The sequence below is a fragment of the Nilaparvata lugens genome, chromosome 4 (genome assembly GCF_014356525.2).
Source record: "Nilaparvata lugens isolate BPH chromosome 4, ASM1435652v1, whole genome shotgun sequence".
Classification (NCBI taxonomy): Eukaryota; Metazoa; Arthropoda; class Insecta; order Hemiptera; family Delphacidae; genus Nilaparvata; species Nilaparvata lugens.
This window is the reverse complement of record NC_052507.1, coordinates 1882366-1909378: the sequence shown is the minus strand read 5'-3', so window position 1 is coordinate 1909378 and position 27013 is coordinate 1882366. Positions and strand designations below refer to the sequence as shown.

Sequence of the window (27013 nt, the reverse complement as noted above, 5' to 3'; positions counted from 1 at the left end):
ATCGTGTGTCCCTGCACTAATACAGTAGTAGGTATTGCTTAGAGGTTTGGAAAGCAAGGAATATTTGTAAGGTGCTGCAATCTAGTGGTTGAATCTTATACTAGTGTGTTCACTTTTGGACAGCTAGCATACTCTAGCGGCAAAAAGTATAACTAGATCGAGAATCAACAATCGAATGTCAATTTTAAAACATCGATATATACAGAATCAATGTTTGATAACAAACAGCATTCGATATTCAATTTTGAAACATAACCTAAACATAAGTTTCACAAGTTTTTCAATGTTTCGTTTTTATTCCAAATACTTCTATAGCAACAATATTAGTTTCAGAAATTTGTGTCTTGTCACCAGTAGAAAGTTTTTACACTCTTGTTCGGAGCATAAAATCGGAGATGATATTGCAAATTCAACTGTAATAGATGGAAAAAACACACGGTCCAATTCTGTTATTACAGAAACTGGAGATTTTGATCCATCGGAAAACGATTTTAAAACAATCAAAAAGAAGAATAAAACTGCTCTTAATAAAGCTACCAGTGAATTGATCAACTCAAGAGAATCTCTACGAAAAATGAAGGATTTGTTCAAGCGGAGTTTCGAAGATCAAGCAAGGAATGGACCATCGTATTTATGCGATGAAATTGTAGCACGTGAGTATTTTAGTTTGTAATGCTAGTATATATAGTTTATTAAGATCAAATATTGTAAGAAACTATTTTGTCATCATTTAACAATATATTACACAAAAGGTTAAAGGAATTCAGATTCGCCACCTGACTACGGTACCTACTGAATTCCTATGGCAATTAAAAAAATCTGGTGTGGCGCACTCACACAACTTTCCTTGCCATTATGAAAATTGATCAACTGACGCTAGTGTTGACGCGCATCTCAAGTCTACTATTCAAAGATCCAAGCCAGCTGGTTACAGGACAATAACGCTGGAGACACACGAAGTCTGCTATCTCTTCATAGTGAATGATTTAATAGAATCAACAGTTTGCAATTGAAACATTTTCTCGAATTTCGAACTTATTTTAAATTTTAAGTGAAAATGTTATTGAACATAAATTGTAAAGATTTCCATGCTTAATGTTTCAACTTGGAATTTTTTGTTTAAATTGTATCTGAAGCCTGATAATTGGGAATCTAAAATCAAACTTTGCATAGATGTAGCGGAGCTCCTGGAATTTTAACATATATGTGACTTGTGACAGTTGATAGAGCTTATCAATTACCATTTTGGTATACCAAATTTGATCAAAATCGTTGGAGCCGTTTTCGAGAAAATCGCGAAAACCCCTGTTTTTGACAAAATTTTAGCCGCCATCTTGAATTGCATTAGATCGAAATTGGTCGTGTCGGATCCTTATATTGTAATAAGGACCTTAAGTTCCAAATTTCAAGTCATTCCGTTAGTTGGGAGATGAGATATCGTGTACACAGACGCACATACACACACACACACACACACACACACACACACACACACACACACACACACACACACACACACACACATACAGACCAATACCCAAAAACCACTTTTTGGACTCAGGGGACCTTGAAACGTATAAAAATTTTAGTAATTGGGGTACCTTAATTTTTTTCGGAAAGCAATACTTTCCTTACCTATGGTAATTAATAGGGCAAGGAAAGTAAAAATCTGGTGTGGCGCACTCACACAAATTTCCTTGCCATTATGAAAATTGATCAACTGACGCTATAGTGTTAACGCGCATCTCAAGTTTACTATTCAAAGGTCTAAGCCAGCTGGTGACAGGAAAATAGCACTGCAGAAACACGAAGTCTGAAATAGAAAGAAAAGTAAAAATCTTAGTATCCTTTATGAATTATTTAATCACAACATATTTTGGATATTGATGCCATTTTCAAGTGATATGAAATAAATAAATAAATACTGCTAGAAGATTCTCATTTTGATCATATGTTAGTGTATTCATATGATTTCACTAGCAGGAACCCGTGCTTCGCAAGGATCTGTTGTAAAACTTGACGTAATAAAATTTTGAAGAATTGAAAATAGGCCTATAACCATCCTTGGCTAATAAAGAATCTATATGCAAAATTTCAAGTTAATTAGTCCAGTAGTTCAGACGTGATGATGCGTCAAACATAATTTTCCTATCCCGTACGTGCATAAGCCAGCTCTTTACTTTATATAATTATTATAGATATAGTTAGCGACTACAAGAGATAGGACTGTAGAACAGAATAGTGGTGAAACTATGATAGCGCCAGAAGTGTCTCACACATTAGTAGGTACTACATGAACTTTTTGAAAGTGACTTGAAAAAATGTTAAAACAACAGAACTGAATCCTTATCATTCTACCTTCATTTAGAGACGAAACTTTTGTTTGAGCCGAATGAAAATCTATTTATAAAAAAATGAATGTCTGTTTGTTTGTATGTTTGTTTTTTCCCTGTAGACTTGAAAACTACTTGACATAATGGCATGAAACTTTGTGATTATGTTGTGTGATTATTGAGGATGGTTTCTAAACAGAAAATTTGATAGGGGGGCTAATACTAATTATTCATTAATCCATTTTACAGGCCTATGTTTTCGAAATCTTCGGCCGAGCGGCTACCGAAGAGCGGAAAGATGATCATGATTCAAGATCATATTATTGTGATAATATGCTTTATCATCTAAAGTTACCAGCTGTGATAAACACGTCACCCTATGATAAATTGTGTACTGGTATTAAAACGGTAGCTTGGAGTTGAAGTGTAGTTGATTGGTACCAGCTGTTGATAATGGTTCCTTAGAAGACCTATACAAATAATTATCACTCCCCTATCATTGAGAAACTGGAAAATGTTGAAAAAAATTTATTCACCTAATGAAAGAGAGTTGTTCATATTGCATTCATTAATTACTGAAGAATGAAAGAATAATTTTAATTTTTTTGAATTTAGCTTAGCTTATATTCATCCTAAAATGGAAAGAATATGGAATTCTGTGTGATTCATCGTACATCGCATATTTCCTGGACCATACATTGACAATCTACAGCTTTGAAAACATTGAATTCATCTTTGAAACACTGATTTAACCTTTATTTTTCTCAATTCAAAACTTTACTGATAGATATTACTACCAATTGATTGAGAAGAATAATATGTTTTCGGAATAATGAATGCTGCATGACTAAGCATATAGGAAGTCCGTATTGAGACGTAAATAAAAATATCGATAGTCAGATAAATTTCATGATTCACCAAATAAAGTCAAGTGTGACATGAGATACATTGGCGGTTCGAAGTTTGTCGGGTAAGCTAGTTGTAAATTAAGCTTTATTATTAATAGTCAACGCTGAAAAAGACAGGCTCAATCACCAGAAATACTATAAATTCTATGAGGGTGCAGTAAGCCATTAATTTTGAGTAGTTCAATTACTTCCTTTATGGACACTGAATACATTATGGACAATCAATACGTATGAAATGTATTAGCTTCCGTACAGAATAAAAAACTTTTGATTGCAATGACCCCGACTACTATATTATGAATAACCATTTGGATAAAATATAAGGAATCACTCGCATCTCTCATAAACCCGTAATTTTTATTCACAAAATATTAACAAAAAATAGATATATTCAGTTATATTCAATAAACTCACGGCTAGTACTCAAGTTTGACTTTTTCTGGCCGTGCTACAAATAAATGTATGTATATGTTTGACATTTTTTTTCTGTAATCTTGTTGTCTATTAAGAAAGTTTTCAATGTGATAGCAATAGAATTTGAATTTGAAAAAAGAATTATCAACAAACTCCTAACCAAAGAAAATCTTTGTGCTCTGTTCTAATCGGAATGTATGAGACTCCATATACAGCTGATAGAAGGCGCGAACCGAACTTGCCAAGCATACAACAATGGAACAAACACGTGGCAAGCTTGACCTCTCAATCAACGCAAAATCAATTTGATCAGCCGATTGATGAAATTGTTTTAAGCTTTCCAATGATTACAACATATGTTAGAATATCATGTGTCAATTATCTCAGTTCCATATGGAGTTCACCTTACCATGTTCATAAGCTTACTTAATAGGATCCTTTTTCATCCTTTGAAATCCGTAGAGGCAAAATATCTCAAAATCCGTTCTTAGAGCGCATCTAGCATGTTTGAAGAATATTTGTGCAAATTCTTATATCTGTAGGCTGATTAGTTTGAGCTGTAGAGTGATTTCACATAAAAATTCTCGAAAAGTGCCCTCTCCTGAACCACCCTTTGCTCCTGATTGGAATTTTTTTCTGCATAGATCTAATTTTTTTTCATAGCTGAACGAAAAAGTTCCTCATGACTTTTCTGTGCAATGAGCGGTAAAAAAGTAAAATTTTTGGGGGGGCCAGCTCCCTCAGGGGGGTAAATTTATGAAAATCCTTTCGTAGTGGATGTTTTGAGGCTACCATAAACAATTGTGCGAAATTTCAAGTTTTTAGGCTCAGTAGTTTGATTTCAGTTCGTCCCGGCTTAGCCTTTTATAGCGTCCAAACATGCCGAATTTCTTTGATGCAGCTGTTCCACATTCACCATTAACAGAGTTTGTGAAAATGAAAATATTCATTGATTACCAAAACAATACTATTATTATATTCATCATAATAATTAATTATCAGAACAATACTTTTATTATATTAATATAATAAAATATTTATAATTAAAAATACATCATATATTAAAATACTTTTATTATATTAATATAATAAAATATTAATATAATAAAAGTATTGTTCTGATAATTATTATCAGAACAATATTATTGAGGTTAAGTGGAATCAGGTAGAAAGCAATAATAAAACAGTTGTTTTTTTGGAATTTCTATCATATTATTTTGTTATTTTCAATGATTACAACATAAATGTAAGAATATCACATGTCAATAAATAAATTATCTCATTTCCATATGGCGTTCACCGTACCATGTTCATAAGCTTACTTAGTTGGATCCTTTTTCATCCTTTGAAACCCTTAGAGGCAAAATATCTCAAAATCCGTTCTTAGTGCGCATCTAGCATGTTTGAAGAATATTTTTGCGAAATTTAAAGTCTGTAGGACAAGTAGTTTGGGCTGGAGTGTGATTTTCCATGAAAATTTTCGAAAAATACACTCTCCTGTACCCCTATTTTCTCCTGGTCGGAATTTTTCTGCATAGGTCTAAGTTTTTTTCATAGCTGAACAAAAAAGTTCCTCATGACTTTGCTGTGCAATGAGCGGTTAAAAAGTACAAAATTTTGGGGGGCCCCAGCTCCCTCAGGGGAGCAAATTTCTGAAAATCCTTTCTTAGTGGATGTTTTGAGGCTACCATAAACAATTGTGCAAAATTTCAAGTTTTTAGGCTTAGTAGTTTGGGCTGTGGTGTGATTTCAGTCTGTCGGGGCTCAGCCTTTTATAGATATTTAATAATGAATAATAATAAATAATAATATAATAATAATAATAAAGAGAAGAAGAGAAAAGAAGAGAAGATGAACTAAAACTATAAATTGTGGATTTAAATTCGCATGATTCTATCAAAAATGGGGTTATTGGTGTCTAATTGGATTAAGTTTATTATTTTATCTCTGTTTAATTTTGCCGCTTTATAAATATGAAAATTATATATATATATTTTAAAGGCTACTCATTTTTTTCTTCTCTATTTTTGATATCATTATTAATTTTGTCTGCTAATTTATGCAGGAAACGTTTGTGAATCGATCAAAAGGAACATGACCTCAACAGACCTTCCCGTTTTGGAATGCAATCCAGGTGCTGGATTTCTCACAAAGGAGCTCATTGATGCAGGCATAAACAATCTCCAACTCTTTGAACCAAATTCTATTTTCTTCTCATATTTGACCGTGAGTTATTTTATTCTTTGATCTAAATTATCAATTTTTTTGTACAATACGTCAAGTAATATTGTATTAAGTATCCGAACAGGCAAATTCCCAAATGCATTCAAAATTGCCAAGGTCATTCCCATTTTTAAATCCGGCTCTAAATCTTCAATCAATAATTTTCGGCCCATTTCCATGTTAAGTGTATTTTCCAAAATTCTTGAAAAAATTGTTAAAATTCAATTACAGTCTTATTTAGAATCAAATAATTTGTTAGTTTCCAATCAGTATGGCTTCTGATTAAACAAGAATACATCAAATGCTCTGTTCGATATCACCAACGAAATGGTGCAAAAGGTGGGCGAAGGTAATAATGTACTTATTACCTTCCTTGATATTGCCAAGGCATTTGATGCTGAGTGCGCAAAATGATATATGCCTTCAGACAGCTAAGAGAGGTCCTCCCTTTACATCAACTGCGGGTGGCATACTACGCATATATCCTGTCAGTTCTTATGTATGGTGTCATAGCTTGGGGTGGAGCCTCCTCGTTTGCCTTGGAGCCGGTGGCGGTGGCACAGCGAGCAGTCATCAAGACATGTCTCAGGCGAGACTATCGCTACCCATCTAATCTTGTTTACGAAGAGTTTCAAGTTTTTAATATTAGACAGCTTTACATACGTGTTTTATAATGAATTACATATACTACAACAAACACTTCATTTTCAATAATTTAGCTCATACTCATAATAAAAGAAATCTAATTAACTTTGGTATTGCTCATCCTCGACTCCTACATAACTGCTTTAAAAATAATAGTAAATACATATGTCATATATTATATAGAAACGTTCCCAATCATTTAAAACAGTCTGAAAATTACAGTATTAACACCTACAAGCAACATTTGAGTAGATGGTTATTAGAAATTGGCAGGGATGCTGCAGAGCAACTGATTCAATCCGCCTTCTTATTCAGAACTTAGTGAATTTGCCATTTATAATGATTAAGTATAGCCTTTAAGCTACTATTTATATATTTGTCTATATATACTTATTACCAGTATGGAATTTCATTGTGTGCAATTTATATTCTCGATTTGCTGATGAATGTTAGTTGATTCAATTGAAATAGTCTTAATTATATGTACAAAACATGAGAACATAATCTCAATCAACTTGAAAGAACTCACTCTCCACTCACCACAGACTCAAGTCTTTGTGGAGAGTATTCATTGTTAAATGTGTAAATTAATTTCATGAATTTGTATTATGTTTTGTGAATAAAAAGCTATTTGATTTGATTTGATTGTCTTAGAATTGCCAGAGAATCGGCAAAGCTGTTCTCCTATCTTTCTCAACTTCCATTATAACGTGAGCTCCACTGTAGCCTTAAAGAATTTAAAAATGTGTGATTTTTTTCTCATTTGAGAGAGGAGAGAAATTTTTGAGTGAATAACTCACTCTGTATAGTAGCAGAAATTGTCTCAAGTTTATGACTAAAGTTCAGTACATTAGCTCTTGAGTAGGGTAAGTAATTAGGCTATACTAATTTTAAGTAGCCTGTACATTAATACTGGATGCAGGTAAATAACTAGAGAGATTTATTAGATGGAAATTAATGAGAAATTATTAGAATTAAATTATTTAAATTATTGAAAAAATTAGCATTTATTCAAATGATAATTAATAAATGATTATTATTAAACGAAAATCCAAATCAAATGCTGTAAATCACCCCGAGGGCAAAAATTCTTTGGATAGTAGCTCTCATCGAATTTCCATCTATAAAGAGGTCCCCGTTATAATGGCAGTGGAGAAAGATAGGAGAACAACGTTGCCGAACATCTGTCTTGTCAATGAATTCTATAGATACAGGTTTATTGATGTAATATTAACTGTTCATTCTAGTTTAAAATAATCAATTATATTTTATTGAGTAATAAATTATATTTTTCAATAATTTCATAATAAATTTTCATAATTAAAATGAAAGATTTTGTTAATTAATTGCCAATTCAACATTGTTATATAAGACGATCTGGCAACAGAGCAAAGCGAGAAAGGGTTAGCGCTATCCGCTTTGTTGAATGATAGACAAGGATAACAATACCATTGCTTATCAATCACTGCTATTATAACGTGGACCTCACTATAGCTGTTAACCCTGTTGTCAATATTTGCAGTAGCAGATGTCTTCGGGGTGATTTACAGCATTCAATTTGGATTTTCTTTCGATGTTTAATTAGAGATTTATCATTTGCAGGAGAAATTTCCCGGTTTACAAATTCACAAGAAAAATGTTTCGAAGCTGTGGAAGCTGTTATACTTGGATGGCATAGATGGTGGTACTAGAACGGCCGACGTCTTTTCGGGCATTAAAGCTAGATCTTGGGATGAGGGTAAGTCCTAATCTGTTGGCAAGGCTGAATTTTAAGGCTCCTGTCTTCAATAATCGTAATCGGCAAGAGTTCTCAATCTGTAGATGTAACACGGTTGGTCATTATTTCTCACCAATGAATCGTATTCCTCGTACATTCCTCTGCTGTGATGGTCAGGTGGATCTCTTCTCCTTGTCTAAATGGAGCTTCAAGAGAAAAATGTCACCATTCTTTAATTGAAGAGTAATATAGACCTGTTGTTCTTAATTTACTCTGGTTCACAATGGCCTTTTCTCTGTTCTCTCCATGGTCACCCTTTTTCCATTAACTAACTTTTAATATTTTTTCCCCTTCCCTTTTGCTCCCTTTTTTCTCTAGTTCTTTATTTTCTTTTATCACTTCTCTTAGAATTAACCATATGTAATACGTAGGTTATATGTTGTTTTTTATGTGGTTATGATTGATCTTATTGAATAATCAAAATTCAGTTTTATCATTTACCATTAACATTAATCTTTTCTTTCTCAAAATAGCTATAAACTATTTTTTTCTTGTCTGTTTTTCACATGTACCATTTTAATCATTCTCTTTTATTACTTTTCTAGTATTTATGTATATTTTTTTTGTAATAATTTTTAATAATGTATTTCCTGTATTCATGAGTGCGTTTGGGCTGTTATGCCTGTTGCACTCCTAGATTTTTGTAAGAATAAATAAATAATTCGAAAAAGAGAACTTGATGAACTGAAAACTTGGCGAATTGATAAATAAATGTTTTATTGTACTAGCAAGTAAGAACATCAAAATGCATTACAACGTCAAATGCTAACAACAAAAGTAAACACATAACAGATAAATACAACTATTAGGTACTAGTCACAATTATTGTACATAGACAAATAATTATAACTAATTCTCTACCCAGAAATTGTTTTCTGATCCCAATGTAATAAGGCAATTACACTTCAAGATTTATTTGGATAAATTCATTGATTGTATAAATACAATTCTTCGACAAAATTACCTTAAATTCATTTTTAAATTTTGTAATACTGTTGGCAAGTTCCCTCATAAAATGAAGTATGCACTGGTGATACCTATTTTCAAGAAAAATGACAAAGAGGACTTGAACAATTACAGACCCATTGCCATCCTCACAGCCTTTTCCAAACTTTTTGAGAAGGCAGCTAATGAACAAATTCTTCATTTTATGAGAGTGAATAATATAGTCTCAAAAACACAATTTGGCTTCTTAAGGGGACTTGATACAGAAGCTGCTCTAATAAAATTTTTCAATACTGTGTCGGCAAGTCTAGACGCCTCCCAGCAGGTATGTGGAGTGCTATGCGATCTGTCAAAAGCATTCGATTGCTTAAATCATGATATTCTTGTTGAGAAGTTGAGAAAATATGGCATTCGGGGAAGGGAGCTGTGGTGGTTCAATTCGTTTTTGAAAGAGAGGATGCAGGCCACCCTAATAAACCATGACAATAAAAATTATCAATCAAAATGGGCTGTAATCAATTCTGGTGTACCACAGGGCTCCATTCTTGGTCCCACATTATTTATTATATACGTAAATGATCTGTCATCTTGCTCTACTAAGCCACTTATTCAGTATGCCGATGACACATCTTCTATTATTACTAATTCAAGTTTGAGAGCTGTAGTCACCCACACCCAAACACAGGAAGAGCTACTGAATATCAAGAGATGGTTTGCTGCAAATGGTCTGTCTATGAACTCAAGTAAGACAAAGTTCATTACCTTCCAACCCCCCCATTTTGCAGCCAGGAACTTTAATGAGTTGGCCGATTTGAGTGTACCCCAGCAGAGCGTTGCTGTTGATCTTCTAGGAGTAACACTAGATAGTAGATTGGACTGGTCAGTACACACTCAAAAAATATGCTCCAGGGTTAACTCGGCTATTCTCTCTCTGCGAGTGCTCAAAAACACATTGAGCTTCAAAGCCCTAATGGTGGTATATTACGGTTATCTTTTTCCTTTCCTCAAGTATGGCATAACCCTTTGGGGAAGATCAAAATTCTTCATCCAAGTATTTAGATCTCAGAAAAAAGCATTAAGATTTATTTTTGGTAAGCCCCCCCCCCCCGATATCCCTGTCGAGAACTATTCCTGAGTAGCAGGATACTTACACTGCCGTCACTGTATATCTTGGAGATCTGTTCATACGTTCACAAAAACCTACCAAACTTCACCCGCAATAAGAAATCCACAGTTACAATACAAGGCACTCAGCCTCCCTATCAGTGGCTGCTCATAGAACCGCCATGTTTGAAAAATCTCCGCAATATATGGGCCCAAAAATATATAATAGATTACCTCAGGATATTAGAGACATGGCGGACTTACGAAGATTCAGAGGAATGTTAAATAGGCTGTTGCTTGAAAGGCCATACTATTCTGTGGATGAGTTTCTGCAGGAGTGATATATTATTATTCCTTGTCTTTGATTCTTCCCAGGTCCTTGTACATAGGTACTCTTGACTAACTGCGTTTTTATATATGCTGTATGTATGTGTATGTGTGTATGTATGTTTATATATATATATATATATATATATATATATATATATATATGTGTGTGTGTGTGTTGTATAATTACAGTATTTTATTAATGTATTATGATATGTGTTGAGAACCTCCTTTAGGTTGCTCTTCTTGACTTATCCTCAGTCTGATTATTCGGATGTTTGGGATGCAATGAAAATAATAATAATAATAATATCCAGGTTTCTGATAGGAGGAGGTAGAAAATTCAATAATGTCATCGCTGTATAGATAAAAGTTTGTTGAGTCCTGGTGTAATTGAACCTGATCAGACCTTAAGTACTCCTATTTCTTGTTCTATATGAGTGATGTGAACCCAAATCATCGTATGAATTAATATTTTCTTTTCCTACAGTTACGTTGAAAAGTGGCCATTGCTGCACTGATTACAGAACGCAAAGAATCACTTTTCCGCTCTAGTGCGGGAAAAATTTTTCTGCACTCCAGATTTGCAACATGGCAACGCAAAATACTTAGTAGGTTATATGGAGCAACAGTGCAGCAAAATCAAAATGAAGTTGGTAACAGTGACTGCTGTGGCTGCTATAGTGAGCAGAGGTGCAACGAAGCACAACGCGCTAATTATTAAGTATATATTATAACCAAGGACAACATTTTTATTCAATTTGACAATAAATTAAGGTTTTTATCAATAATAAAAATACACAGAAAAACATTTGATGGATTTCAGGCAATTTTACCCATAATTACCCACTTTTCATATTCAATGGTAACTGTAGGAAAAACTTAATGTGAAATACGTGCGCAAAGTTCCTCTGCTGCACTCAAGAAACCATTCCGCCCTCGCCTACGGCTCGGGCGTAAACGTTTCTTTCGGTGCAGCAAACTGTCACTTTGCGCACTAGTTGCACAAATAACTATTTATGTACAGTAGGCTCTGGAAAGTGAATAGTGCAGGTACCGTCATCACAACAAGATGAACAAACCCCTCTCTACAATGAGCTCGGGAAGGCAGACCACAAATCAGTCTGATATTTACATTCACATTTACAGTCTGATATATACATGTTTTTTGCATTCTCAGTAGCCTTACACTAGAGGACTTATGACCCCAGAGCTGAGAACTCAACAAACTGAAAACTTGATAAACTGTTAATTTGACAAAGTAAAACCTTGATTTAATCAAAACATGACGAATTGAAAACTTGACGGAATGAGAACTTGGATACTGAGATCTCGACGAAACTTATTAAACTGAAAACTTGACAAACTAAAACCTTCTGCCAACTTGAAGGAATGAGAACTTGGTAAACTGAGACGAATTCATAACTTATTAAACTAAAAACTTGATCTAGTGAAAACTTGACAAACTGAAACCTTCTGCCAGCATCAGAAACCGTATTATAATGTTCAATTCGTTGCATAATGTTCATATTATAGTATAGCTTTGGAAATCCATTGCGAAAAGACCCCTGTTATGTAATTAATGGTGATGTTGTAATCCTATCCTATACTACAGGGTGTCTGATAAGTCACTCCCTATTTTTACACAGCTATAATTTTTTTATTTATGAACCAATTTTGTTAGAACTACATTTGTTAGATAGAGCACTCCTTGAGGTTGTGTTTAACACCAATTTCCATTTGTTTCAGTTTGAAAATGTCCCCTCTCTTGACTGGAAGAAAGAGCCGAAATAGCAGCTCGTTATGAGGTCTGAGGATCTGTGGTGCGAGTACAAAGGTGGTGGAGGGCTGAATGAGGGATCCATGCAACACTGGATGCAAAAAATGTTGAAAATTTCAATTCCATTTACTAATAACAGGGAGTGTCTCAGATACAAGACGATCAGGAAGACCATCAACGTCAAGGACAGCAGAGAATGTTGACAGAGTTCGTGAAATGTTCATGAGGAGCCCTAAGAAATCACTGCGTCAAGGATCACGTGAACGTGGTCTCTCATGTTACTCTGTTGCAACAATTCTTAAGAAAGATCTCAATGTTTTTGCATCCAGTGTTGCATGGATCTCTCGTTCAGCCCTCCACCACTTTTGTACTCGCACCACAGATCATCCCCAGAACTCATAAAGAGCTGCTATTTCGTTTCTGGACGAACGAGCAATTTCTATTTATATGTTTGTATGTCACCGGATCTCAAAAACGGCTCTAACGATTCTCACGAAATTCAGAACATAGTAGCAGAGAAAACTTCTATAATAAAATAATATAAATACTGTAATATAAATAATATAGTACTTCTATAATATAAATACTGCTGTATTTATATTCTGTGATAGTAGGTTTATAATATAACAATTCGATTGCATTAGGTCTCATCCCTGGGAAAACTCGCTGAATGACATTAAAAGGATAATATATTTATCCTTGGAAAAACAGCTGATAATTTCGTCGTTTGTCGATAATGGAAGTGAGTGAGCGAGTGCATGTGTGCGGGGCTGAGTCAAAATTAAGACTCGGCTGTTGAACTATTGCAATCATTCAATCAGGTACTTTGTTCCGATTACACAAAAGCCAGTTAAATTTTAATCCTGATTAATACCAGGAGAACCAATCAGAGAAGCCGTCTTTTTAAAATGGTCTTCTCTGATTTGGTTCACGTGAAATTAATCAGGATTAAAATTCAACTGGCTTTTGTGCAACCGGGCCTTTGTGAGAGAGATTTTTGCATTCCACTGGGAATAATCTCAATCAACTGTTATTAGATAGAATTTTTCTGTATAAACTATATAGGCCTAAATATATTATTATTTCCTCTTTCGTAATAAATTCTCTATGATTTTTTACTCCAGAGCGAAGCTCGGTCCCCCGATATTGTTTACATTATAACATAATCGAATAAATAATTCAACTTATAATTTTTTCAGATCCTTCTTATTGCCTCATAGCTGCTATAGACGGTACAAGTTTCGTGAAATCCTTCATAATTGGAACAATGGTACAAGAAAATATGTACCAATGTGGGAAGCCCGAGTTCTACCTTATACTAGACCCACTCTCCTATGCTGTGAGTACAGAACATCAATCAATCAATGTTATTCAAATCAGCACAATACAATATACATAAAAGAAATCAAAACACAAAAATCACAATCAAAATACAAAAACAGGCTTCATGGCGAGGTGTGCTGAAAAGAAAGAAAGAAAGAAAGGATGATAAATACCTAGCCAACTATGGCTTCCCATGTAATAGGCACGTAAATACTTTAATATTATGTATAAAATACCTTTTTCCTACAGTTACCTTGGAAAGTGGCCATTGCTGCACTGATTACAGATAGCAAAGAATCACTTTTCCGCTCTAGTGCGGGAAAAATTTTTTCCGCACTCCAGATTTTCAACATGGCAACGCAAAATAGTTAGTGGGTTATATGGATTACCAGTGCAGCAAAATCAAAATGAAGTTGGTAACAGTGACTGTTATTATAATAATAACGATGGACAAGGACAAGGACACCCTGAGTTGGAGGACAGCACAGTGCCACCCACCACCCACCACCCACACACCACACAGCCGCCATTCAAACACACATACTACATTCTATTCTATTTATTAATTATTAAGTTGAACAAAAAAACATTTGATGCATTTCAGGGGCAATTTTACCCATAATTACCCACTTTTCATATTCAATGGTAGCCTAACTAGGAAAAATTAATGTGAAATATGTGCGCAAAGTTCCTCTGCTGCACTCAAGAAGCCATTCCGCCCTCGCCTGCGGCTCGGGCGTAAACGTTTCTTTCGGTGCAGCAAACTGTCACTTTGCGCACTAGTTGCACAAATAACTATTTTGAACTTTCCTTTACCCTTTCTTTTCATTCCCAATCATTTCATGATTATGCGGTTTTTTAATAAATTGTTGAATAAATAAATATATAGGGTGTCCCACGAAAGGTGTAATAACCGAATACCATAGATTCTACATGCAATTTGTGACAAAAATTATCATGTCAAATTTTCTTATATCGACCTTAGTGTTCAAGATTAGATTTTTCGATATTTTTGAAAAACATCAACTAGAAACTATGAGTTGATATCTAGTTCTAAGAATAAGAATTCTAAATGAAGTTGGATCCATATGACGGATCAAAGATAGCGGACAAAAGTTTTGAAGTGACAGAAAGTATTCTTTTTTTAATATGGAATAGGATCCCCATGGAACCTACTACTGTAATCAGATCTCAGAGATCCATACAACAGTTCATGAGTCTGTGTTTTTATTGAATTATTTTGTGAATTTGAAGTTTGTTTCATGTTTTTACGGAATTTTCATTATCAATCTATCTAAATTTGAAATTGTTTGTTTTATTCTGATTCGTATATTAAGATTGATTATTTGGAGTATTAATTGAAATGGACATAACCTAAATAATATTTGGACACTTTAAGACAAAATTAGGAAATTGAAGAAGTTTTGGGCAATAGCCTGTTTTTTCTTTTCCGACTATTTTATTGTTTGCTCTAGTAAATGAAAAAATGAAATTAATAAAAATGAGCGAGTTCTTTAACCCAGGGGGTCTCTAGTGTATTTGTTCTGCTTGTGTTTCAGACATTAACTAACAGAGGTGATTTGGGTAACAGGATCTACACTCCTCTGTCAGTTCATTTCCAAAATACGTTCAATACCGAGCTGCTTTTGAAAATACCTCGCAACGCATTTCTGCCCGTTAAAAAGTTGAAGATTAATAAAAAGTCATCTCACTGTATTCAGGTAACTAGACAGTATTCAGTTTCTATTAAAATATTTTGACAGTTTATCTAATTAATAAGAGAGAGTAGGGTTGTGTTTGTTTGCATCAAAACATGTAAAAATATTTAGACAGTTATCTACATAATTAGAGAGAGTAGGGCTGTAATTGCTCGCATTTAAACATGTCAACTTGTGGATTGCATACCGGAAAAACCGGTCATAACCAGTGATTTTAGAATAAAAATTTCATTAGGCTATAGAGTTTGAAAACTTATTTGTTTTGAAAAAAAAACTGGAATAATAATTTATTATTGTTATATTATTATTATTTATATTTTGAATATGACATTGATTAATAACGTTCAGATTGGAATATAAATATTCCAAGGCAATCCTTGTATTATTTTTCTTGAACATTTTTAGCTTATGTCACATTCATCGTAAAATAAGGTTAGTTTTTTACGCATATTCTGATACAATTTTATTGCAAAATAAACTTGCAAACTATAAATTATGAATTTAGATGGACTATTCCAAATAATTTAGGTATTCCATGACATCTATTTGGCTTTTCATCTACTCCAAAACAATAACTGAATTGTGTTAGACTCAGTTAAGTCTAGAACTTAAATTTAAACCCTACCCCAGTCGAGGGTTTAAAATTACGCTGTTTTAAGTTCTGGACTTGACGATTTTTTATAAATCTTTGACTCGGAAAGAGGCGAGAATCTAATTCAAGTCCTGGACTTATAAGCCCTTCACTCAGAAAGCGAAATTATAAACTCCAGGGTCTAACGTGATCTATAAACTCCAGGGTCTATTTAAGTCCTCAACTACGTTAACGCTTTGACTCGGAATAGTTATTTGTGCAACTAGTGCGCAAAGTGACAGTTTGCTGCACCGAAAGAAACGTTTACGCCCGAGCCGTAGACGAGGGCGGAATGGTTTCTTGAGTGCAGCAGAGGAACTTTGCGCACGTATTTCACATTAAGTTTTTCCTACAGTTACCATTGGATATGAAAAGTGGGTAATTATGGGTAAAATTGCCTGAAATGCATCAAATGTTTTTCTGTGTAATTTTATTATTGATAAAAACCTTAATTTATTGTCAAATTGAATAAAAATGTTGTCCTTGGTTATAATATAATTATAATGTAATAATTAGCGCGTTGTGCTTGGTTGCACCTCTGCTCACTATAGCAGCCACAGCAGTCACTGTTACCAACTCCATTTTGATTTTGCTGCACTGTTGCTCCATATAACCTACTAAGTATTTTGCGTTGCCATGTTGCAAATCTGGAGTGCAGAAAAATTTTTCCCGCACTAGAGCGGAAAAGTGATTTTTTGCGTTCTGTAATCAGTGCAGCAATGGCCACTTTTCAACGTAACTGTAGGAAAAGCCAATTTTCTGACTCCAGAGTTTAAAGCCAGTTGAAGTCTAGAACTTAGCTAAATCCCGAGCTCGGAAACCGGCCCTTAGGTGGGCCGTCCACTAGAACCGAACGCGACCGAACGATCCCCCAACAAAGAAAGAAATAGATGCTCATCCATTGCAACAGGTTCATACGGCTGTACACGGCCGTCTCCGGCCGATCAATTTTTCGATCCGAATTGAATGAGATTTTCCGGCTCTATCCGGCCTAACTAACTAGTCGAGCTGAGACAAAAAAGTGTTCCTAAGCTAAAATTGTTTCACAGTCTTGTTTGTTTTTGTTTTTTGAAGTTGTTCTGTTCTATAAAGTTGTAACTATGGGCAATGGAAAGTTGATAAGTTTGGTTCAAGAGCATGTTCCAGTGTGGGATATGCGAGACAAAAGATATCATCGTCGTGATGTTCAAAGGAATCTGTGGACAAAGATTGCTGAACAAATAGGATCTGAAGATAAGATTATTATAATGAATAAATAATTTAGTGGATATTCGTTTATTCAGTCATTAAAATCTCAATATAATCATTGTTTATGTAAAATTTTGGTGGCTATGATAGTAGTTAATACAATAATTGGCAACCAGCCTACTACTGAACTAGACTGACGTAAACGGTTCCAATGGACCACCATATTCGGCCGAATTAACGGCCGGCAGATTCGTCCGATCCAACGGCCGAACGGATCGGTTGAATGCGGTTCCAGTGGACGGTTACCCTCAGATATCCAAATTTTGCACATTCTAAAAATATCAATCTCGTGCACCTCAAAGCCCAAATTTCAATTTTCCTTCTAAATTTTTCAGAATTGATATTCAAATCTCATTCATGGAACATGAATTTATTATAATTTATTGAAATATGCATACCACTGAACTATAATCTAGAGAGACTACCTCTTCGAAACAGATGATTAAAACTGGTAACTAAATTAATAAACAGTCCAATTTTGTCAGTTTGGCATTAAGTTGAGGAAGGTTTCTAAACAAGATTTGAGTTCTGTCACTTTTTTATGTTAGTACCAATTTGAAGAACTTATCTTTACTATAATAAAGGAGAGAACTGGCTTATACACGTACGGGATAGGAAAATTATGTTTGACGCATCATCACGTCTAAACTACTGGACTGAAATTTTGCATATAGATTCTAAATTAACCGAGAATGGTTCTAGACTTATTTCAAACTCTTTAAGATTTCACTCGGTCAATTTCAGTGGAATTTGATAAGATGATCAAACGTGCCGGCAGAATATGAATGATTTATAAATTATATCAAACGAAAATCCAAAGTTAAATCCTGTAAATCACCCTGAAGACTTCTGCTACTGCAAATATTGACAACAGGGTCAACAGCTAGATGGAAATTCGATGAGAGCTACTTTATCCAAAAACTAGCAGGTAACCCGTGCTCCGCAAGGGTCTTTTGTGAAACTTGACAAACTGAAAACTTGACGTAATGAAATCTTTAAGAATTGAAAATAGACGTATAACAATCCTCGGTCAATTTAGAATTTATATGCAAAATTCCAAGTAAATCAGTCCAGTAGTTTAGACGAATTTCATATTTATTCGGTTAAAAAGTTGTCTTAAGTATTGTTTTATTATTCTTATTTGCTATCTTTTTTTTAGTTTTGTGCGCTGTTCTGTTGTTGTAAATTGGATGCGAAATAAAGAATCTTATCTTATCTTAGTTTAGACGAGATGATGCGTCAAACATAATTTTCCTATGCCGTACTTGTATAAGCCAGTTCCTACCTTTATTATAGTATAGATAATTATTTATCGATTAGCATTTGAATAAATGCGATTTCCATTTGATGAATGATGTTTTTGCTATAAAATAATATCAAATGTTTTAGGCTACTGTAAATCAAAGCATAATATTTGTCTGTTTATCTACAGCTTGCTAAGGAAGAGGGCGATTTACTGTATTTGATAAAAGTGACGGGTAGACCGGAACTCGCCAGGCTTCGAGATTTGGATCAGATGAGTGCCTTCTACAATTTTGTGTCACAAGTATTCAACGTCAGGACTAACCGACTCATACCGTTTTTAGAGTAAGTTGAAATTGAAATATCATAATTTTTATCCATCAAAAATCCACTTTGACCGTTAGATTTGTTTATTCAATCATTCAGAATCACACAGCTTCTAGAAAAGGGTCGCCGCCAACCTGTCTCCCCGACAACTAGTCTCCTCGCTATTTTGATCACAGGCGTCAGTAAATCCCCTGGCAAAATATACCATTGCCGTCAACTAGTCTCCCCGACAGTAAATCCCCTACTAGAACGAAGGAGCCTAGTTGTCGGCGACAACTAAGCTCCTCACACGCTCACGACAACTAGTCTCCCCGACAGTAAATCTCCTGCTGGATAGGCCTATGAGGGGTCTGGTTGTAGTGATTGTACCCGGTAACTAAGCTCCCCGACAGCTGATACCCTATTAAACATTGAAAGTAGTTTGAAGCGGGCGGGGAAGTAGTACAATCACAGATACTGTTGTGCACATTCCATGAATTCGATTATTATTAGAAGAAAAGCTTGTTGGAGTTGTCACTTCTATCACTGCAAACATAAAGTTTAAAAAATGAACTATTCCTCTTCCCCTATTCAACTGACTTGGAAATGTTCCTTATTGAATTGGCAAGCAGTTTCAGAATGAGTTTGTACGTCTCGCAAGTGATTCCTGCATGTGTGCATAGAATATAACATATATCATCAAGCAAAACTCTGATCTACTGTTTAGCCTTTAGCTTATGGCATTCTAAACTTCAGATTGAAACTTTATACTCTTATATTTTTGTTTTTTTCATGTAATGTGAATTGTAAGAATAATTCTACATTGATTTGTCACTGTTCTCTTTTTAATAACTATTAAAAGGAACATACCTGTCAAATTTCATGAAAATCTATTACCGCGTTTCGCCGTAAATGCGCAACATATAAACATATAAACATATAAACATATAAACATATAAACATATAAACATATAAACATATAACATATAAACATATAAACATAAACATATAAACATATAAACATATAAACATATAAAATATAAACATATAAACATATAAACATATAAACATATAAACATATAAACATTTAAACATTAAGAGAAATGCCAACCGTCGACTTGAATCTTAGACCTCACTTCGTTCGGTCAATAACTGAAAGTAACATAGTATTTTCTCTCGACTTTTCTCTGCTTTCAACCACTACCTCCGTAAACAAAGTCATATTGCATTCTGGTGACGTCAGCACAGGTAGGGCTCCTACACCAATAACAATTTGTTGATTTCAGTTGATCTATATCAGCTAGTGTTTTATTACTTTCCTTGCCCTACTACCATAGATAAGGAAAGTATTGCTTTCCAAAAAAATAAGGTACCCCAAATTCAAGTTTTCTATACGTTTCAAGGTCACCTGAGTCCAAAAACATGATTTTTGGGTATTGGTCTGTGTGTATGTATGTGTGTGTGTGTGTGTGTGTGTGTGTGTGTGTGTGTGTGTATGTGTGTGTGTATGTGTGTATGTCTGTGAACACGATAACTCCATTCCTAATTAACCGATTGACTTGAAATTTCAAACTTAAGGTCCTTATACCATGAGGACCCGACCATAAGAAATTCAATAAAATTCAATTCAAGATGGCGGAAAAAATGGCGGATAATTACTAAAAAACCATGTTTTTCACGTTTTTCTCGAAAACGGCTCTAACGATTTTCTTCAAATTCATACCATGGATAGCTATTTATAAGCCCTATCAACTGACATGAGTCTCATTTCTGGGAAAATTCCAGGAGCTCCGTAATATTCTTGAGAAAAATGGCGGATGATTACTAAAAAACCATGTTTTTCACGGTTTTCTCGAAAACGGCTCTAACGATTTTCTTCAAATTTATACCATGGATAGCTATTTATAAGCCCTATCAACTGACATGAGTCTCATTTCTGGGAAAATTCCAGGAGCTCCGTAATATTCTTGAGAAAAATGGCGGATGATTACTAAAAAACCATGTTTTTCACGGTTTTCTCGAAAACGGCTCTAACGATTTTCTTCAAATTTATACCATGGATAGCTATTTATAAGCCCTATCAACTGACATGAGTCTCATTTCTAGGAAAATTGCAGGAGCTGCGTAATATTCTCGAGAAAAATGGCGGATAATTACTGAAAAACCATGTATTTCACGTTTTTCTCAAAAATTACTCGACTGATTTATTTCAAATTCATACGCTGTATAATTATTTATCATCTCCATCAACTGGCATGAGTCTCCTTTCTGGGAAACTAATGGGGGGTTCACCCCATCCTTGAGAAATAGACTTTGAGAAAAAGTACTCTGAAAACAATTATATACACACATATACAGTAGTCTGATCGTAGTTTCAAATAATTATGTTGCCGCCAATCGTCATTATGTTATTTCTCTAAATTATTGTCGTTTAAGAATGAGGCTCCCAGTTCAATGAGCAAGGAAAGTTGTGTGAGTGTACCACACCAGATTTTTGGTGTAGGAGCCCTACCTGTGCTGACGTTACCATCAACCACCTGTCATGCACTATGGCTTAGTTTACGGAGTTAGTGTTTCAACTCGGACTGACCTGTTGCCAGTATGTCTCAAAGGAGATTAGCTTTTGATGTTAGCATTTTTGATACACCAACCCCAATAGCCATTTATCGTTTTCACACTGATATCTCGCCGACACGAGAGGACAGGACAGGATTTACTCTGATGGACAAAAGAGGCTGTGGTTTATAACTGCGCCAGGTTTACTGTTCACAGAACTACTATACTCCGTACAAAATAACTTTTGACTTGGAAAATATGCGGCGCAGGGAAATTGAGGGAGATCAGCCAATTAATGTGATGGATAGAGTCATAGGTAGAAGCGCAGTTGCCAATTTGTCGATTACAGTCAGTCTAGTGAAGGCTTCCAGACAGGAAACTCCGTAAGTTTAACATGAGCGCTTGAATACTCACGAGAAATTAGAGAATGCTGGCCGGCGCAGAACGGCAACTTCGCAGCCGTTGTATCCCTACCTCTGTATGCCATCTCTACTGCGCATGTCTCTCCCAAGTCACAAGTTATTTTGTACAGAGTATGTCTATGACTGCAAATAAGACAAGAGTTATGACCAACTCTAGTAAGAAGAGGATTGAGGTCACTGCTGGGTCGATAGGCTATGTGGATGAATATGAGTACCTGGGTCAACTTCTATATTTTGAGAATCGAACAGGAAAGGAGATAAAGCAGAGAATAAACAAGGGATGGAAGAAGTATTGGATCCAAAGGAAAATATTCAAAGGAGACTTCTCGAATGAATTAAAAGCGAAAGCCCTCAGAAAATGTGTCTATCCATCACTGTTGTATGGGGCTCAAACTTGGACACTGACAGCTGAACTTGACAGAAGATTAGAGACAACTCAGACAAAAATGTCAAGAAGTATACTCGGGCTTCGACTGCAACAGAGAGTTAGAAACATGGAAATTTTGAAAATGATCAATGTGAAGTATCTGCAACGGGAAGCTCATCTAATCAAGTGGAGATGGGCCGGTCACGTGGCAAGGATGGAAGCTGACAGATGGGCGAAGACATGCACGGAATGGATACCACGGGACGGGACCAGAGGAAGGGGACGACCAGCACTCCGGTGGAGGGATGGACTTTCACAACGAGTTGGAGATTTGTGGCTGGCCGAAGCTAGAGCCAGGAGAAGATGGGCAAAATTTATTGACAGACTCTGAATTGAAAAGTGAAAAATTTTATAATTCAAATTAATGTGAAATTGTATTTGTTGCCAACCACATATATCTATATAATAAGAGAGAGAAGGGTTGTGTTTGTTCGTGTGTTCGTTTGTTCGCATCAAAACATGTCAACTTGTGGATTGCATACCGGAAAAACGGGAATGATTTAGATCTCCAAATTTTGAACATAGATTCTAAAAATATCAATCTCGTGCACCTGGAAGCCCAAATTTCAATTTTCCTTCTAGATTTTTCAGAATTAATGTTCAAATTCATCTATGCTACCGTAGGCTACATGACGTTTCATAGCCCAAAGTTTGTCTATTTATGAGCAGGTTATAAGACTACCATTTACGAACGTCTACGTAGCGCAGCGGTAAAAGGCCTGCTTACGGAGCGATGGTTCATCGGTTCGAATCCCCGAGGTTTCCCATTTTTTTGTTTTTATTTTTTCCCTCGAAACGTATTATTATCAATTATTTTTTGAAGGAATTTGTTTTCATTACTATTGAACTTGGATTTTATCAAATAATTATTTTTAATGTAAAATTTTGCCACCAGTACAAATGAATTGGACATAGTCTTCATGCTGTAGTCCTATAATTGAATTTCATAAGAAAAACATGAATAGATCACAATAAAATAAGAAATAATTTATATTCTTCAGTTATAATGTACTATCAGATACGAATTCCTAGTGAAACGAGTATTTTAGGTATTTTGTTTGGAATTGGGAAAACAAAAGGCTGCCTGATTCAAATTGAGGAGGATCCTAATCGAACTAAAATTTATTGATGTATTGGAAAAATCAATATGATTCTGTGAGGTTTCCAAGTATTATGTATTCTTCAGTTTTCTATACTATAATAAAGGAAAGAACCGGCTTATACACGTAAGGAATAGGGAATTATGTTTGACGCATCATCACGTCTGAAATATACTCAACTGATTAATTTGAAATTTTACATATAGACTCTTCATTAACCGAGGATGGTTATAGGTCTATTTTCAAATTTCGATTTTTTATTACGTCAAGTTTTCATTTTGCAGTTTTAAAATAGACCCTTGCGAAGCACGGGTTACCCACTAGTACCTCATAAGAGAGGCTTTTGTTCTTTCAAGAATGTAAATAAAGCTATCATTATTATTGTCTATGACTGAACATTCCTATTAGAATACCTAACTAATTTCTGAATTTTTTATTGATAGACAGTGGATTCCTGGCTGTGGACCAAAGTTGATCGCCAAGGGTTACACGGTTTACACTCTGACTGGTGAATTGAAGCCAGAGGAGGCTTACAGTATTTTCATGGACATTTGTCTACCATATGATGATGGACTCACGTTTAGTTCTGGCTTGGGAAATCTGACCTTGAAGAAACCTTCCAACGAGGACCTAGAGGAGTACGATGACCCTTGAGAGGGAGAGAGATGAATTTTGGTGTTTCTATCTCTCTCGGTGATCGGGAAACATGATGGACGAAACCTAAAATCGAGACATAAAACCTAGATGAATTTCGGTGTTTCTATCTCTCGGTGATCGGGAAACATGATGGACGAAACCTAAAATCGAGACATAAAACCTAGATGAATTTCGGTGTTTCTATCTCTCTCGGTGATCGGGAAACTCAATGGACGTAATGCTGAATGGAGGACGTAAAAGTGAACGAAAACTTGGTGAGAACTGAAAATGTTTCCGTAAACATAAAACTTGACGGTGAATGGAAATTTAAGGCAGAAAACTTGTAGTGGACTGTTTCTAAGAAAGTTATGTTTAACCTTGAAAGTATTTCGTTCCATAGTGAAGTCCACGTTATAATGGCAGTGGAGAAATATAGGAGAAAAACGTTGTCGATCCTCTGTCTTGTCAATGCCTTCTATAGACGGTTGCTGATACAGGTTTATTGATGTAATATTTTATCGGTTCATTCTCGTTTAAAATAGTTATATTTTGATAATCATCATTAAACGAAAATCCCAATCAAATGCTGTAAATCACCCCGAAGACTTCTGCTACTGCAATTAATGACGACAGGGTAAACAGCATGATGGAAATTCGATGAGCGCTACTATACAAAAATTATTTGTCAGCCCGGAATCGAACCCAGTACCTCCTAATTTCCGGTCAGGAATGCTTACCCTTACGTGTAAGATAAAACATTTCTGTTGTGAATATTTGCAGTACCTAGCCCGGGAATCGAACGGTAAGGGTCAGTAAGCATTCCTGACCGGCAATTAGGAGGTACTGGGTTCTATTCCCGGGCTGACAAATAATTTTTGTATAGTAGCGCTCATCGAATTCCCATCTAGCTGTTTACCCTGTTGTCAATATTTGCAGAAGCAGAAGTCTTCGGGGTGATTTACAGCATTTAATTGGGATTTTCGTTTAATAATAATTATTAATTAATTAGCATTTGAACAAATGCAACTTCCAATTTATTTCCATCAGTAATTATATTTTATTAAGCAAGAAATTATATTTTTCAATCCTTTCATAATGAATTTTCTTAAGTAAGATGAAATATTTTGTTAATTGATTATCAATTCTACATTGTTAAAAGACAATCTGGCAACAGAACAAACCGGGAAAGAGATAGTGCTATCCGCTTTGTTTAATGATAGAGAAGGATAGCAATACCATTGCTAATCAAACACTGCCATTGTAACGTGGACCTCACTATAATCATTCTGACAGATATGACCATAGAGAAACAATAGCGTAAGTAGATATCCCATGGTATAGGGCGTTTATGACGCAACTTTTACTGTTAACTCTAGCCGATTACTGTCGATTTTTACTGCTTTGGCCGGATGTGAGTGTATGAACGGCACAATATGAGAGACTACCAGCTTCACTGGAAAGAACTACGTGGACTATCGGCTTGAGATAACTGTAAAAGTTGCGACATAAATGCCCTATACCATGGGATATCTACTTATGCTATTGTTTTTCTATGATATGACTTGTTAGTGTGCTTAATCTTTCAGATAACATATTTCGTATCCCATGCATTCTCTGAGCTTGAATTACGAAGTTCATAGGTATTGAATCTATTTTTATTGTCATCCCACGCATAAATCAAAGACTCATGTTGGAATCATTAAATAGCTAAATTAAATGTATCACAAAAAATGTATTTTCCAACAAATAAACTTCATTTCATTGATTAGGCTATTTGATTTTTTTCTCAGTATTGGTGTCAAAATATTCTTAGATTATCAGACCTCATGAATTCTGAAACTATTCATCCTATACTATTAAACAAGCAACTTCTGTTTTTATGTTTAGACGTTTGTATTTCACCAGATCTCGAAAACGGCTCTAACGATTATCACGAAATTCAGAACATACTAGGTTTATAATATAAAGATTCGATTGAACTAGGTATCATCCCTTGGAAAACTCGCTGAAGGACATTAAAAGGATAATTATTAATCATCCTTGGAAAAACAGATGATAATAATTATTTCGTAGTCTGTTGGTGATGGAAGTGAGTGAGCGAGTTCATGTGTGGTGGACTGTGTCAAAATTATGACTCAGCTGTAGAACTTTTGTAATCATTCAATCAGGTACTTAGTGCCGGTTGCAAAGAAGCCGGGCTATTTTCAATCCTGATTAATCCCAGTAGATCCATCTTTTTAAAATGGTCTTCTCTGGTTTGGTTCACGTGAAGTAAATCAGGATTAAAATCTAATCGTCTTTTGTGCAACTGGGCCTTTGTGAGGGAAATTTTGCCTTCCCTTTGAAAATTAATCTCACTTTACTGTGATTAGATAGAACATTTCTGTATGAATGTTATTATAATTTCTTCTTTCGTAATAAATTTTTTATGCTTTTGTACTCCAGAGCGAAGATCGGTACCCGATATTACTCCTTAACTATCGTCTGGACTACTCTTACATTTTTTTGGAATATTTTCATTTTGTATTTTGCTGCTTTCCAATGTAGTCTATAATTATTTGATTTGAATTTTAAAAAACACTTTTGAAGTGGAAATGCACTTACTTTTGTAGTGACGATCGTTTCGACCTGTTGTTGGTCATCATCAGAATGTGGGAATTTACTCAGATGACAAGGCTATGTGTGGTAAGGGATGAAGGTGGTGAATAAATTCTGAGTAAATTCCCTCAGTCTGATGATGACCAACAACAGGTCGAAACGATCGTCACTACAAAAGTAAGTGCATTTCCACTTCAAAAGTGTTTTTTTAAAATTCAAGTTTAATTTTAACAGTGAAAAAGTATGGATATGCAACAGAGAGTTAATTGATGTGTGCCGATGTGAACAATAAAACTTGATTTGATTTGATATAAATGAAAATCGAAATCTGAGTACCATTTTTAACCCTT

The 27013-nt window shown here is 34.9% G+C and overlaps 1 protein-coding gene across 3 annotated transcripts; it reads left to right on the top strand.

Moving 5' to 3' along the window:
• The first annotated feature begins 218 nt into the window (after positions 1–218).
• Positions 219–25833, top strand: LOC120350762 (dimethyladenosine transferase 2, mitochondrial). Of its 3 annotated transcripts, none has more exons than XM_039425511.1 (8): positions 235–653; positions 5721–5881; positions 8126–8261; positions 13656–13795; positions 15339–15500; positions 18809–18963; positions 23873–24116; positions 24194–25833. In XM_039425511.1, the coding sequence occupies exons 1-7, from the start codon at positions 284–286 to the stop codon at positions 24081–24083; spliced, it is 1335 nt and encodes a 444-aa protein (XP_039281445.1). In that variant the 5' UTR covers positions 235–283; the 3' UTR covers positions 24084–24116; positions 24194–25833. The 3 variants fall into 3 exon arrangements, 2 of the variants coding, with proteins under 2 accessions (XP_039281444.1, XP_039281445.1); XR_005571018.1 differs by having other exon boundaries at positions 236–653; positions 23873–24135; positions 24213–25833; XM_039425510.1 differs by having other exon boundaries at positions 219–653; positions 23873–25833.
• Positions 25834–27013: the final 1180 nt, after the last annotated feature.